Here is a 14122-nt window from a genome sequence, read left to right as displayed (position 1 = left end):
AAAGACCTAAAACTATGACAGATTCGAAGGTTTACATATGTACAGCAGCATTATTGAAAGGTAATAACACTTTACATCAAGAAATGTTTTTAATGAACAGAACATTAATAAAAAGGTGCTTTAAACATACTTTCGTGCCAAAGCACATGGTTTCTCAAATTTGTCATACAGTCCCAAAACTCCTAAATATCGTCACCTGTAAGCATTCTTAACCATCAGGTATAACTACAGCACAGACTTTCTTTACATTTACTGCAAACTGTCAACTGACAATTCATTAATGAGCGCTTAATAAAGTCCAGCAACTTACAGCGATTGGATATCTACTATTTAAAGGATGGTTTCCTCCTAAGTGATGGCACTGAACTCAGCTTCAGATCTCAACATGGATAAGGCTCAAGAACAATTCAGCAATGTTGCTTTGCACAGATTCCAGCAATTTTAACATTTGGATGTTGTCTCAATATTCAGCAGGTTACAAAAAGTAAAGGCTAGCTGGTGGTAATGGGTTCTACCATCACACATTTTACATATTACAGCATACCTGTTTTCAGCATAATCTCCTATATACAAGCCGACAAAACACAAGCAATATTTCTGAGCAGTCTTCAATGTAGTATGGATATCAAGGTTCAGTCTGCTGTGATTTCTGTTGGAGAGGGACATTTCCTCTTTAAACAACATTTTCCCCACTGCTAAAAGATTTTCAGGAAGATTAATAACCTAAACTCAGTGAACTCTCTTAGTGGGCTGTAATATGGACAATGTCAGATACAGGGACTATCGGAATCATATCCAGTTTCTAAAACAAATTACATCCTATAAAAAACATGATTAATTAGAATAATTAAGAATAATTTATAATAATTTTACTCCAAAAAATATTAAAGCCTAGAATGTGGGTTGTCAGGGGATTGTCCTTGACCAATAAAGAATGGCTATGTACAAACTGACAAGCTACTGACGAGCTTCTCAGGGTGTGACCTGTTCTGGCTGTACACCATTGCTGTAGATCAGATAACCACATACCACATAACCCACCCCAGGCAAAGCAGTCATAGACTGTATTATAGGTATCAGGAGAGAAATGGGAGAGTTCCCTTACTTGTGCTGCGAAAGTGACTCCAAGCAGTGGTTTAATGGGACAATTTGGTTCCCAAATGAAACTAGAATTAGTATGGATCTTTAAAACCTTTAAAACCTCTGAGGTTCACTTTAAAAGGCTTTAAAGATCTTAAAAGTACGTAAAGGAACATGTAAAAGGTTTATTTCATTCTGAAAAGAAGAAAAACAAGGTTTCGGCTGTGGAGCCTTCTTCAAGATGAAACGTTGCATGTCTTTTCTTCTCTTTTCAGCATAGAATAAACCTTTACTTGTTCCTTTGCAGCCTACGCATGCTGACACAGCTACCTACAAGTATGTAACTGGGACAGATTTATTTATATGGTCTCACTAAGATTAAACGTTAAATTAAGAAATTTGAATTCTGGAAAGTTATTTTCATATTAACTGAAATAGTGTTGCAAACATTTAAACTGGCACTGAATGAAACCTACCACTGCATACAAAAATACCAGTATTCACTAAGCTGCACCATTCATCTATTGCAATGCTATCAGTTCACAATTCAGTATGGAATAAACATATGATAGATACTCAAATGCATACTTATGGCGAGGACAGATTTTCTATAGAAATTATGCAAATGCATACATTAGTTAAGTAAAAGCATTTGGTTTTTCTTTGGAGATAAAAGGGAGCTCTGAACCACAGTGTTTATCGGTCTATGAGAAAATGCAGATTGATAAGATTCAAAATCATTACATTGTCCTTGTTTAGATAAATAAATGCAATGGACTCCTTTTATATTGATATTCTAAATGCAGCAGTTATTATGAATCAGGCAAGGTAGTGCCATTAAAACTTTATACCAGTAGTACATCAATGTCATACAATAGCATGTCAAGCTTAGATTCAATTTACCCAAGTGCCACAGCCAAATTTTCCTATTCCCATGCGCACTTTAAGATTATTTCATTGCTTAAAATTTAATTTGTTCCAACTCAGGTCTCCATGGCAACGGTAGCTAACCCTGCAAATTATTTGGATAATTGGATATCTTATCTTTCTGTTACTCTCAAATCGAATGATTCTGCTTGAATTGCAGCAGCCAATCAAATTTACTGGCCTCCTGAGTAATAGCTGTCGAAAAGTAGCCACATCCATCTCAGTTTTACAGCCATATTAAGTAGGAGGTGACAATTATTGGAATGCTTAAATTTACCAAATGCATTGCAGATGACCATTTTTAAGATGAATATATATCCCGTAAAGTCCTGTAATGATACTGGTAGCCCTCTCACAAAAGGAAAAAAATAATTAGGCTAGAGTCCTATCAACATGCAAAGTCCTTTAAATTAATAAGTATGCATTTAACTTAAGATGTTGTAACTTAACTCATATCTTTTACTCAAACTCGTATAAACTCACCCTGACAAATAATACAATTCTTTTTGCATCCTCAGATATCCTCATTTCAATTAAGATATCAAACATTTTCCTAGCCACATATTAAGGTTAAATGATCATGAAGCAAATACCAGTTTCAAAACTCTACTTAAAATACAACAGCCCTGACAGGACCACGCCAGTCTTGCCCTTTATAAACTGAGCCAGACAGTATACAGGATGTGCTTTCAGCTTGCCCAAATTCCAATTATCCAGCAAGATGGGCTGAATACAGCAGATCAGCAGCTATTCAGCAGGCAGTGTAAACAATCACCCTGCCCGCTCACAGCTGCGAATGCTGTTGAAACTCTGCCAACTGGCAGGAGAGAAGCTGTCGTCAAGATACTATGAGTCAGTCTCTCTCGCATCTTTAGTATGTCCGGGACCTCCTTAGCAAAATACTACAAGAGACCATCGCTGTGGGCTTCTAACTGTGCCCGGCTCGCTCTCTAACAGTGTTACGCGTCATGTGGTACAAATTCTGCACTGTTTAAAACTTATACTACCCTAAGAAGTACATTTTCTGTTTTGTAACAGCCAAATAGAAATAATAGGAGCTTTCCCAGCATTAGATCACAAGGACAAAAGGAAGCCCGAGTCTGAGCCAAACAACTGGCTATAAATTTAGTCCCAAAAAAAATAAAAATATGTAAAAGAACAAGCCTTTTAATGATGTTTAATTAAATGCCAACGAGAATGTTAGTTACACCAAGTAAACCAATACACATCTGTCATTTAGCGGTGACAGTAACTTTACATTTAAATTAGGTTTACTAAATTAATATAGCAACAAAATGATTCACAATTAGACAAAAAACAAATAATTAATTTCAGTCACTACAGGTTGGTTTGTGTGACACCACTATTGACAAAGCTATAAGAAAACCCACATAGGCTCTAAATCCAATCTGCCACTACAGACATCAATATCTCTTCAATATGCTTATGATAGATATATATGAACATACAACTATTAGGCCAATGAAGAAGACAACCTTCTGGACCATAGGTTCATACCCCTCTCATTATCCTGACCTGGTATGGCGGCTTTATGGACCTCGGATAGATAAGGAGGTCTGGATTGATTGCCCAGTCGAGCTACAGCTACATTAACGGCATCTAATGAGCTGAGGCTCGTCTCCATGCCCACCAGTCCACCCCCCTGCCCACCACTTCCTTCAGCGGTTCTGACAGTAATCCATGGGGGCCTTTCATGTGTCACACAGAGACAAAAGCAGTATTCGGTTCTCAAGTCGATTTCTCCTCAGCAGGCAGGGGTACTTTTCAACAGAAAAATGGCAGGGGAAAGAGTCAGGCAGGGAGACAAACAGAGGTCTTCCCTTCTAATTTAAAATCCATACTGTCAGTGCCTTGGCAAACTGCTAAACAAGCAGTATTGGCAATTCGCTTGCGCTCTATAAAGCGTTATGTGAGGATTTCAACTACAAACGTACAGAAATGTTGTACTTATTCTGAGTTTCAATTACATCAAACTGCACCACTGGAAATGTTAATTATCAATATATTGAAAATACAAAAAAGAAAAAAACAGGTGATTAAAATATTTAAAGCTCTGCAGCTTTTAAGAAATGTACAACTAATCAAGGCCAATTAATGGGAAAACAAGATGATCTCAGATTCCTAAGGGTGTACAATTATAGTTGACTAGAGAGCGAACTTATCTGCCAACACAGACTTATCTAAGGCCAAAGAGTTCATATAGCCCAATTCCCAGATGTTCTTTCCATGGCAGAATTAGCAGAAAACTTGCCACTGCAAGGCACAGCTACAGGCACATAGATGTCAGGACAGATCAAGCTTGAGGATGCGTGCAAAAAAGTGTGCAAGCAGATGTACAAGAAAAAGCAGTTTCACTCAGTCAATACACTAGGAGGTACTGTGCAAACTACATGCTTCATGAAAATGTCATTAAAATTTTATAGAAAGCAAAGTCCGATTCATGTAAGGTACAGTCTTTTAAAAACAACTACCAGTAGTTACAGAGCTCTTCCATTCTGCAAGCTAAGGTATTCCTATTCCTGCAGGATCCCAATGTATCAGCTGTGACAACATCAGGTCACCTAGAGCATACTCCAGCAATTCTATTGTACCTAATGAGAAAAGAGATCAAAATCTCTAGTATCAGGATTAGCAATTATTCCATGCAATCTCAAGGGCCCAGGGGAATGGGTCAAAGGACCCTAGAGAAAGAAATGTAATAAGTGTGCAGGTCCAAAGATAAGATAGACTGTCAAATAACCATTACAAAAACAAAAGCTTTTTTATTATTAGGAAAACAGGATAAGGAAATAGTAATGGCCAAGGCTGAAAAGACCATTGAAGTAGCAACCTTATTTTTTCACAGCTGCATGAAATTCTAAAAAAGTCCTCCCCATCCTATAAAATTTGCTTCCATAATAAAATAGTTTGAGTTAATTCCAACTGTTGGCAACAGTTCAACAATAACAGTTTGTCATTTAAAGAGAAATAAAAAACAGTTCAGCAATTCAAAGGCACTGGACCCATAACTAAAGTACAGAAACTGAAGAGAGTACAGAGTGTTGAAACACTCCATTGTTTAAAAACTGGCAAGATTCAATTTCCAGTAATTTTACATAACTGATCTCAATCTTATCCACCACAAATGCAGATTAGTAAAAGAATAAAGCCCATCAGAAATATACTTAATATAACAGCATTACAAACATCTACTGCCAAGTAATTCTTTGTTAAATACACCAATCCAAAAACAATCTAACATTAAGTGGTTGCATTACCCATGCCAATTAATTATCAAGAGCTGACAAAGTGACACAGGCTTAACCAAGTACATACAACACATATGGAAAATTAATACATGCAAATTAAGCCCTCTATTTTTATCAGCTGGCCACCTGTTACACTTCCAAAGAAAGTATAAATTTAGTTTTCTTATGAGGAAAAAATGATTTCATAGTACTACTCCAGATCTTGTTTGGATTTCAACAATCTGTCTGCTGTATACCTAGATGTATTAGCTTTTGGAGATGTGCTGAAAAATCGCAGAGGAAAGAATTCCACAACACATTAGGGTCCTTTTTCTACCCATCTTTAAATCCTGGTACCTAACTGTACAGCATAAAAATAATACAATTTCAAAACTTAGCAACAATTATATTAAAAATTGGATTGCCAAACAAAATATGTCCATGTCTTAGAATTATTAAAATATGCTTAACCATGTGACTAACATTCTGTCCATGTCAATTTTAGGGATGGATTGACTATATCGAGTTCTACAACGAATCCCAATTCAGATTCTTAAGTACCATAAAACAGTGCAACTATATAACTACTAATAAAAATGGCTTTCCAGATGGCTGGGGTGCTGAATGTTATTCTACACCAAGAAAATTGAAATACATCTCACTCCATTTTGAGTGCAAAATTATAACTGAGATCATCATGCAAAGATTCACAAGTTTTTTCCCTTCCCACCCAAAGAGATAAGACGGGTCCTATTCAGTAAGATAAAGTGTAAAACTCTGAAAAAAAATATTATATTGCACTAGTATGCAAATAATAGTCAAAGACTGACTGGGTGTGAAAAATCTCAAAAACAGATCTTTGCTATCAGTTAAGATCACACTGGACAACAGTTCTGGGCTAAATGCATCATTACTTGCCCAAGGTCTTCATGGAAAGAAATTAGTCTGAAGACAGTTCAGTAGAAGAATGACAGCCCACACAGCTGCTAAAGGGAAAAGGGCAGAATTTAAACATTCTGAGTAGTAGTTTAGAGGGTCTATCAATGGGCTTTAGCAGCAGTGAATCTTCTTTGGCTGCTTGCCACTGAACAAAAGCTAATCCTACACCTAAACAATCCAGGCTTTAGACACAGGAAGCTTTATCTCTTGAATTATGCCAGGAGGCACCAGACAGCAGTCACAGCTGATGAAAATAAAAGGGCATTGCTGTAATGCCTGATGACAGCAGCCCTTCAGAACAGCAAGACTATTAATGTCTGAAGGTCTTATAAGCTGTGCACAAGTACTACAAACAAAAGAGAGTCCAGTAAGGTCAGCAATTAATTACATACACAGAACCATCATACTAAGCCCTAGAATTATTACCCCTTACTACATACACCACCTGCATTTGTGGGCTTTAAACCATCTTTCCAATCACAGTATCCAGACATGCCACCTGAGTCAACAGGTTCAAGAACCGGCAACAGAGAATGAGCAAGAAATTGGATTGCTGTCTGTAAACTTGTTTTGCCAAAGGCGGCACAATTTTAAATGTTATGGCAACATAAATCCAATAACCATTAACATTGTTAAATATAACACTAAAACCTACAAAAGTGATTAAAGAAGCATATAAGGGTACTATTATCTTACCGTATTTAGTTTCAAAATGGCAATAAAACTTGTTACAAATCAGGTTTTAGTGTGATTAAAAAACACTGTTCCAAGTCTGATCATTCAAAAAAGTAATCTAGAGATTGTTAAACTATATTAAATGCTTATGTGGTCTGCAACATTCAAAGATGCGCATAAAGGTGCCATACTGAAATTGTCAAGAACAGCTCATTCTGATATCACATATAATTAATCTAAGCCTTCTAATGCCAAATACATAAATGTGCAGTTTTAATTATGTGATATGAGAATCCTGGATGTCTCTTGTGCATTTCCTTATTTAAATGTAGCCATTGTTTCACTCATTAACACAACAACTGAACTAGTACATTGTGGGGAATGAGAATGAGGGGAAATTATAAGTGACCCATAAACCACCCCTATTGTGGTCCGATTCCAAGTGTTGGTAAAACCCCATGGGAAATCTTGAATTCGAGTCTCTAACATGCTGAATAGGCCTATGGTCAAGCCAGTTGAGCGTGCAGATAAAAGAAAACTAGAAAAACTGGAAAATCTGGTTGATTACCCCAGAACATCAATGTATCTTGAAAAGGAAGAAAATAATACTTGTATTTTGGCTGTGCAAGCATGAATCTAAAAGTACACAACACTGTATAGTAATGACATTTAAAGAATTTCCCCTAAAAACAAAAGAGCCGACATTACTTATTCCATAACGTCTTATACAGCGCTGTCTTCCTATTGAAATTAGTGGATAAATTTGAATGATACATTTTTGTAAGGGGAAAGTGTCAGAAAGAAACAGAAGTAATATTACTTAAAATATTATAGGATATGCCGGGAACGTGGAGGAGTAAAATACTTCAAGATAATGGTTTTATATTTCCATAATTAGAGTCCAATTTGAAAGTGTGTGCTTCAGTATGTATGCTACACATCCCATATTAAAGCACATTTCCTACATTTTTAAAGCAGGAATGTTAAGCTGGCATACACATCTTTGAACTGGACAGCTGATTGGGAAAGTTTATATATATAAATACTCATCCTTGACTGAGCAGCAATGGCTGAATTAAAAAAATACAGAAGACCCACAGGAGGCCTTCACAATGACTGAGTCTGTAGTTAGCCCTGGAGACAAGCATGCCTTGGAGCACAAGGCAGGGGGGGAAAAAAGACTTTCACAGCAGAGCATTTCCTAATAACAAAGACATTGTCAAAATGACATTTCCTTTACAATGAATGCTAGCATTTGCTTATAAGCAATAAAAAGAATAATTTCAGCCTGCCAGGAGCCTAGCTAATGCCCAGTTTCCCTCTGGAGAGAATTCCTGTCAAATGTAATGAGAGCTGCAGAGGCCTTCTCTACAACATAATGAGCACTTAGGACGCACTGGTGATCAGTCAGAGAAAAGGCATCAATTTGAGCCTGGTTACACCCTTGGGCCCAGACGTCACCAGTTTTAATAAGAATTATGATTACTTCATGCTGCACGCCTCCACAGGATCTGCGACACTGTCTGCACTGTCAGAAAGGCTGGACCACATTTATTCAGATTGTGCAGCTCAGAGAATGTGTTATTATTGCACATACCAGTCTGTTTTTCAGTTGTTGATCAAGCAATCAACCTCTACAGATAACTTGGACACTGTCTCCCCCAGAATATATACAATCCAAGAAGGTTTACATTACCTTAAACCCTGATGCCAAGGCACTTCAAAACATACACCACCCTGAAGCATTTTTTCCCCTCTATGCTAAAACATCACTTATCAGTTATGAAAAACCACTAAATTGTACATTCACACGAGACATCTCCGATATTATCCAAGTCCACAGAACATGAATATTCAATACTTTATCATTTTATTCTTAGAACTGTTGAGGTTCCAAATACTCACTTGACGTCAATAACTACATAAAAAAAAAGTAATACAGCACACTTAGAAAAAAGGAAACTGCAAGCAAAGATAAAACGGCATTCCTGTAAAGATTTCAGTTCTTGGTTATTCTAAAAAAGTTCTATCCTTGTTCAGTGAAAAATGTCCATAAAAGCATTTTTAATTTTTATCCACAATTCATTGAAAATATGCAAAAAAATAAGGACATTTCATCAAAACCTTTTAATGTAAAAAAACTGTCATCTTAAATACAATTGCTTCCAATTTTTACAATTTTCCTCTCCACTGGATTTTAGAAACAATTAGGACAGACATGGACTAAGTCCTTTTCAGCATCTATTCGTCTTCTGACATTTAATATGAACAGTCAAGACAGTGCTGCTATCAACCTTTGAATTGACTACGAATATCTATGGAAAAAGAAAGAAATGTACTGGGAATTTCAAAGTACATTTGCTTAGTAAAAATCTTTGAGCACAGTTAAAACCTGAAGACTTCCTTGATCAATTTCTTCTCCTTTAGCCCATCAGCCATGCCCTTTAATTTAATGAAACAAGGGTTTGCTTCGAGACAGCACAAATGCATCAAGCAAGAATTTCATTCTACGTTTGAAACACCGCAACCTCATCTAATGATAATCTTCTAAAAGAAGCAATCGATTACTTAAAGACTCATTGTTGCCAAGATCCTGATGAAAAAGTGAATGTCAGCATACAAGCAGAGTACTTATACTCAGCCTTTAATTCATTCTTTGGCAGACAATGCCTACTCAATTCCATATCAGGCTGATTTAGCCATCATTTAGCTTCCATTCCCCTTTCCTCTATGTTAATACCACATTCTTTTCACCTTCATCCTGAGCTAACTATGTTACACATCAATCTAAACCAATCTGCAGTCCTGTAATGCAAAAGACACTTCCAGGCTATATCCTTGCTTACTAGAGTCCTGTTGCAAGTGAGAAACATCAACATAAATTACATGCTTTTACACTCTTGAAGTCACTATCGCAAATCAAGAGTCAAAATCTACATTTATAAACAGTCAAACCAAAAAGAATAATGATTCAAGAAAAAAAGGTGTTTTAAACTTACTCTTTGAAGACCTTTTATCCTCATTCAACATTAGCCATTTTCATAATTTAGATGACAATCTCTTCAGCTGCTTTCCCATTTTACAAACCCCATCCTCCCTAGTATGTAAACTAAATTGGTCCAAAGATATGAAACTTAAAAGGCAAGCACCTGTACTAATGTAAACTTGGAAAACTTTTGTAACTGAAAGAAGAAAAACAGAGCTTACCTGTTTATGCATTTCGATGTTGAGCCCGTAAGACATTTCATAGTACTGTGAACACATGTTAATCTTGTCAGTTTCAGATCACACTTCACACACTTTTTCAAACATCTGTTTATGTTGTAGATTTCCGCATGCACAAAAGTCAACAACCATGTAACATCACAGATTACTTTAAAACGTGTTGATTTTAAAAGAAGAAATTGGCAATTTGCACAAAAAGCCTGCGTAATAGTGACTCACCATTACATAGTGCCTCTGCATTTCTGTTTTTTCACTTGCAAGTTTTTCACATTCCAGTTTGAGACTAAAAACAAAGGTCAAATTATATGTTCAATTAAAATGTATAACAGGATACACTTAACAAAAATCGCATTAAGAACTGACATTACTGTAACAAGCCTACCTTAATGAAATAGTGCTGAATTTTGCATATTTAGTATCAACATGGGCCTAAGAAAGTTCTGTACTGAAGTGCAAATTATCAAGCAATTATGCAATTAGCTTCAATTTAAAAAAGTGGCATATTGCATTTACTATAGAGAGCAATTCAGATCCCAAGTCATCCTTGTTAACTTTCCAGTAATTTCACATCAAACATGCACTGTTGGTGACTGTGGCTCCCATAATAACAAGGTGCTTTTAATGCACTATAGGTAAACCATTTTAAAGTAATTTATATACATGTGGACCTGAGATTCAACCACTGACACATTTACATCAGGACCTCTGTTCAGTTAATTTTCTTTCTAGAACAAAATGTTAAAGTAGTGTACAATAAGATTGTCTCAGAAGTACTGTGGCAGCATTCCACCTTTACCTAAGACACCCAGTCTTACAAATTGAGTTCAGGATAAATGAAAATTGTTTTCTCTGAGTTCTTTTAACCCAAAGGTAATATGACTCAATGACCACTCATACAGGTAAGTGTTTAAAAAAATAAGATGGCAAACAAAGTAATGCTCCATTCTGGCTGTTACAGTGATAACCATTTCAAAAATCAAAAAACATTTTGGTTCACTATAACAGAACTAAATCACTTTACATATAAAAATACAAGGGCGGTTATATTTGAAGTGTTGCTGCAATTTTGAGTAAATAAAATGCTTAACTGCTTACATATTGTTTCGATAAACTCCATTTTTAAGTGGTTAGGCTGACGTATCAGACTGCACACATACGCTCCATAAAGTATATGGAGCTGCCATTACACTCCTAAGCCAAATTCCTCACAATACCATTTCAAAACACACGATAGTTAACTGTTCATGGACACCAAGAAAACAAGCCGGGATCAGAGTTAATAAAGAATGAAAAACATCGGCCTTAGAACTTTTGAAATGCAATGTAAATGTATGTAGAGTGTATGCACACCCTAAATCACAAGCACATTTAGACAAGTCGTGTCCACAGACGGAAGGAAAGTGGTTATTTAACCTGACTACAAACGCCACCCTCTGGTTCTTCAACCTTACCACACTTTACCTACCGCAGAATGGACACAAAACAGTCAAATGTAAATAACTCGTCGGGAATTGAGATATATTCGCGCTGGCTACTGTTATGTAAATAGGAAATTGCACTAACCTGTGATATTGGGCTTGTAGAAACTGAAACTCTTCTTTTATTCGATCCAAAGACTCGGGAATTGTGAATTTAAAGGGCTGCCCAGGAGCCTGGTGCGGCGTCTGTCAAAGTAGAAATGAAATAAGGACAGCAAAAACCCGTGATTCATGTTGCGGATTTTAGTTCACAATTTTGAAAGGAAGTTTTATACGCACACAACACTACAATAACTCAAACAAATCACAAGCTGGGCAGACAAGTTCTAGGCTGTCGTGTAGGAAAAAAAACTATTAAACGCTGCAAAGATATTTCTGTTACCAATTAAGTAAGGCAAGAACGTATCACATGCAACCCATTTAAAAAAAAAAGACTGCGCTGTGCATGTATGACTTAATCAAATGAGAAACAAAAGGAAAGCTGGAAAAACCACGAAACGAATAAACTCTGGCATCAAAAAGACTGAAGAGTTAGCGCATGAGCGACTGGATAGCATTAACCCGTATTATACAACGTAGCATTCAGTGCACTGTAAAACGTTCGCTTTTTGCATACAAATGAACAAATTAAAACTCGACGAATTCAGCCAGTAAAGCAAAAGCAGCGAAGTTTCCTTTTTCCCCCATTTCCTTTGTACTGTTACACTCACAGGGTGTCTGCTTTGAGGAAACATTGCTCCTTCAGCCAAGCGCCTCCTCCGGGAATCCTCAATTCTCGGTTATCTTTTAACCCCTTTCAGCAGAAATTGAGAAGCACAAGCAGGAAACTCTGAATTAGGATAAATTCATCCTGGATCCCCGAAGAAATGGGGTCGTAAAGCAAACCAAACCTCGGTGCCCCGTCCTTTTATTTCACTCCACCGTCTCCTTCGCAGAACAAAACAAGCGCTTCCTAGTCGTCGCAGGTCTGCAATTAACTTGTGTTGCACAGTGGACCTTCGTTGATTTTCGAGTTAGTCCAATAGAGAAAGCGAAAATCCCCCCAAAAATGAGAAAATCATTTGCTCACAAACAGCGAAATAAAGTCCACCTTGGAACTGTTTTTTTTTCCCCCAGTGAAACAACGTAGCGCTGGTTCCCCGAAGCGATATCCAGAAAGATCAAAAACAAAGCGAACAGGCGACACACACACAAAAAGACCAAACCGAAACGTTTGTCGCAAAAGTCTCAAAAATAATGATTATTTAAAAAAAAAATAACACCTCCCTCCAAATGACTGATGAAGTATCCCCCGCGTGTGCTGTTCCGGGATAAAATGAAAATGTTTTTTTTCGCAAAACATGGAAATGCACTTGATATTTAAAAAAAACAACTAAAAAGTACTCGATAATACAACACCTAAACTATATCTCAAGAATAAAGCCGAATATTAAAACATAAAAAGTATCAATAAAAATGGAAATCTTAATAATAAGAATGACAATACACCACCCAACCCCACTCTTCCCCACTGCTTACATTAACACGCGGTTTCACACTCCCTGAACTAACCAGATCTAGACCTGCCTCTGAAAACTCACGGCAGCCAATCAAGGTTAGATGTACACGTGGGATCATGACGTTTCCTCTCTAACTCGCCAATAGAATCAATACATAAGAGTTCATGCTTGTCGATTATGCTGAGATACGGTAAAGGCAACCAATGGCAGAGGAGAGAGTGCTAAATGTAAGAATGAAGAATGAGGTGGTCGGTCTGCGGGAGAGTGACAATCCTCAAATGTCAGTCAAAGTAACGTGGGACGAGTGCGAAATCCTTAAAGAGACAAAATCGGATTTTTTTTCTCCTTGTACAAACAATGCGATTTCGATTTCGTTTACACCTCGTTGATTTTGCATTCAAGGAAAAAAAAAGACCTAAAATGTTCTAGAAAATAATTAAGAACATCAGGTTTGAAAGGTAACTTAGCATATATGTGAAGCTGGAAAGGTAACTTCTAAAGACAAAATCAACCTTGAGAAATAAAGCTTTATTAAAGATGCCTACCTATCATCTGCACACCTACAAATATTCATTAATTGTTTACTGTTTAAGCGTCTGGTACACAGCATTACAGAAAATGAGCATCCCACTTCAATAAATATATTCTTTAAAAGCTGATTGGATGTGATAATTCTGAGTCTAAAATCCCACGTGTTAGAAATGAAGTTACTGTATTTTTGTTGACTTTGCCTATTGCTTAACAGTGAAGAATCTATTAATTGATCACACATATCAGACCTATAATTTTTGTATTCTATGTAATCTCTATTTCAGATTTTTAACTCTGTTCTGTCCAACCATCCAGACATTTTACTATATCTTAAAAAAAAAAAACAGGTCATGGTGATCTACAACCTTAAAAGTTTTTATTTTTTATTGCACATGCATACAAAACAAGCATACAAAAACAGATTTTTTGTCACCCGTAAGACATTATTTTTTAGGTTATCTTGACCTAAAAGTTGCTTTACAACTAAAAGAGTTTTGTATTTAGAGGAAGATTTTTCACA

At 36.5% G+C, this 14122-nt stretch overlaps 1 protein-coding gene across 3 annotated transcripts in view; it reads right to left on the bottom strand.

Annotated features, from left to right (window-relative positions):
• Window positions 1-13093, bottom strand: part of LOC148837470 (transducin-like enhancer protein 1) — a 47255-nt gene extending 34162 nt beyond the window's left edge. For all 3 annotated transcript variants that reach the window (XM_088910716.1, XM_088910717.1, XM_088910718.1), the window contains exons 1-4: window positions 12283-13093; window positions 11658-11758; window positions 10314-10377; window positions 10077-10121 (exon numbers count right to left, since the gene is read on the bottom strand). In XM_088910716.1, coding sequence (XP_088766842.1) covers window positions 10077-10121; window positions 10314-10377; window positions 11658-11758; window positions 12283-12306 — 234 coding nt within the window. In that variant the 5' untranslated portion in view covers window positions 12307-13093. The remainder of the gene's footprint in view (window positions 1-10076; window positions 10122-10313; window positions 10378-11657; window positions 11759-12282) is intronic.
• Window positions 13094-14122: the final 1029 nt, after the last annotated feature.

The sequence above is a fragment of the Atractosteus spatula genome, chromosome 3, assembly GCF_055471065.1.
Source record: "Atractosteus spatula isolate fAtrSpa1 chromosome 3, fAtrSpa1.hap1, whole genome shotgun sequence".
Taxonomy (NCBI): domain Eukaryota; kingdom Metazoa; phylum Chordata; class Actinopteri; order Semionotiformes; family Lepisosteidae; genus Atractosteus; species Atractosteus spatula.
This window is presented reverse-complemented; position numbering and strand designations above follow the sequence as displayed.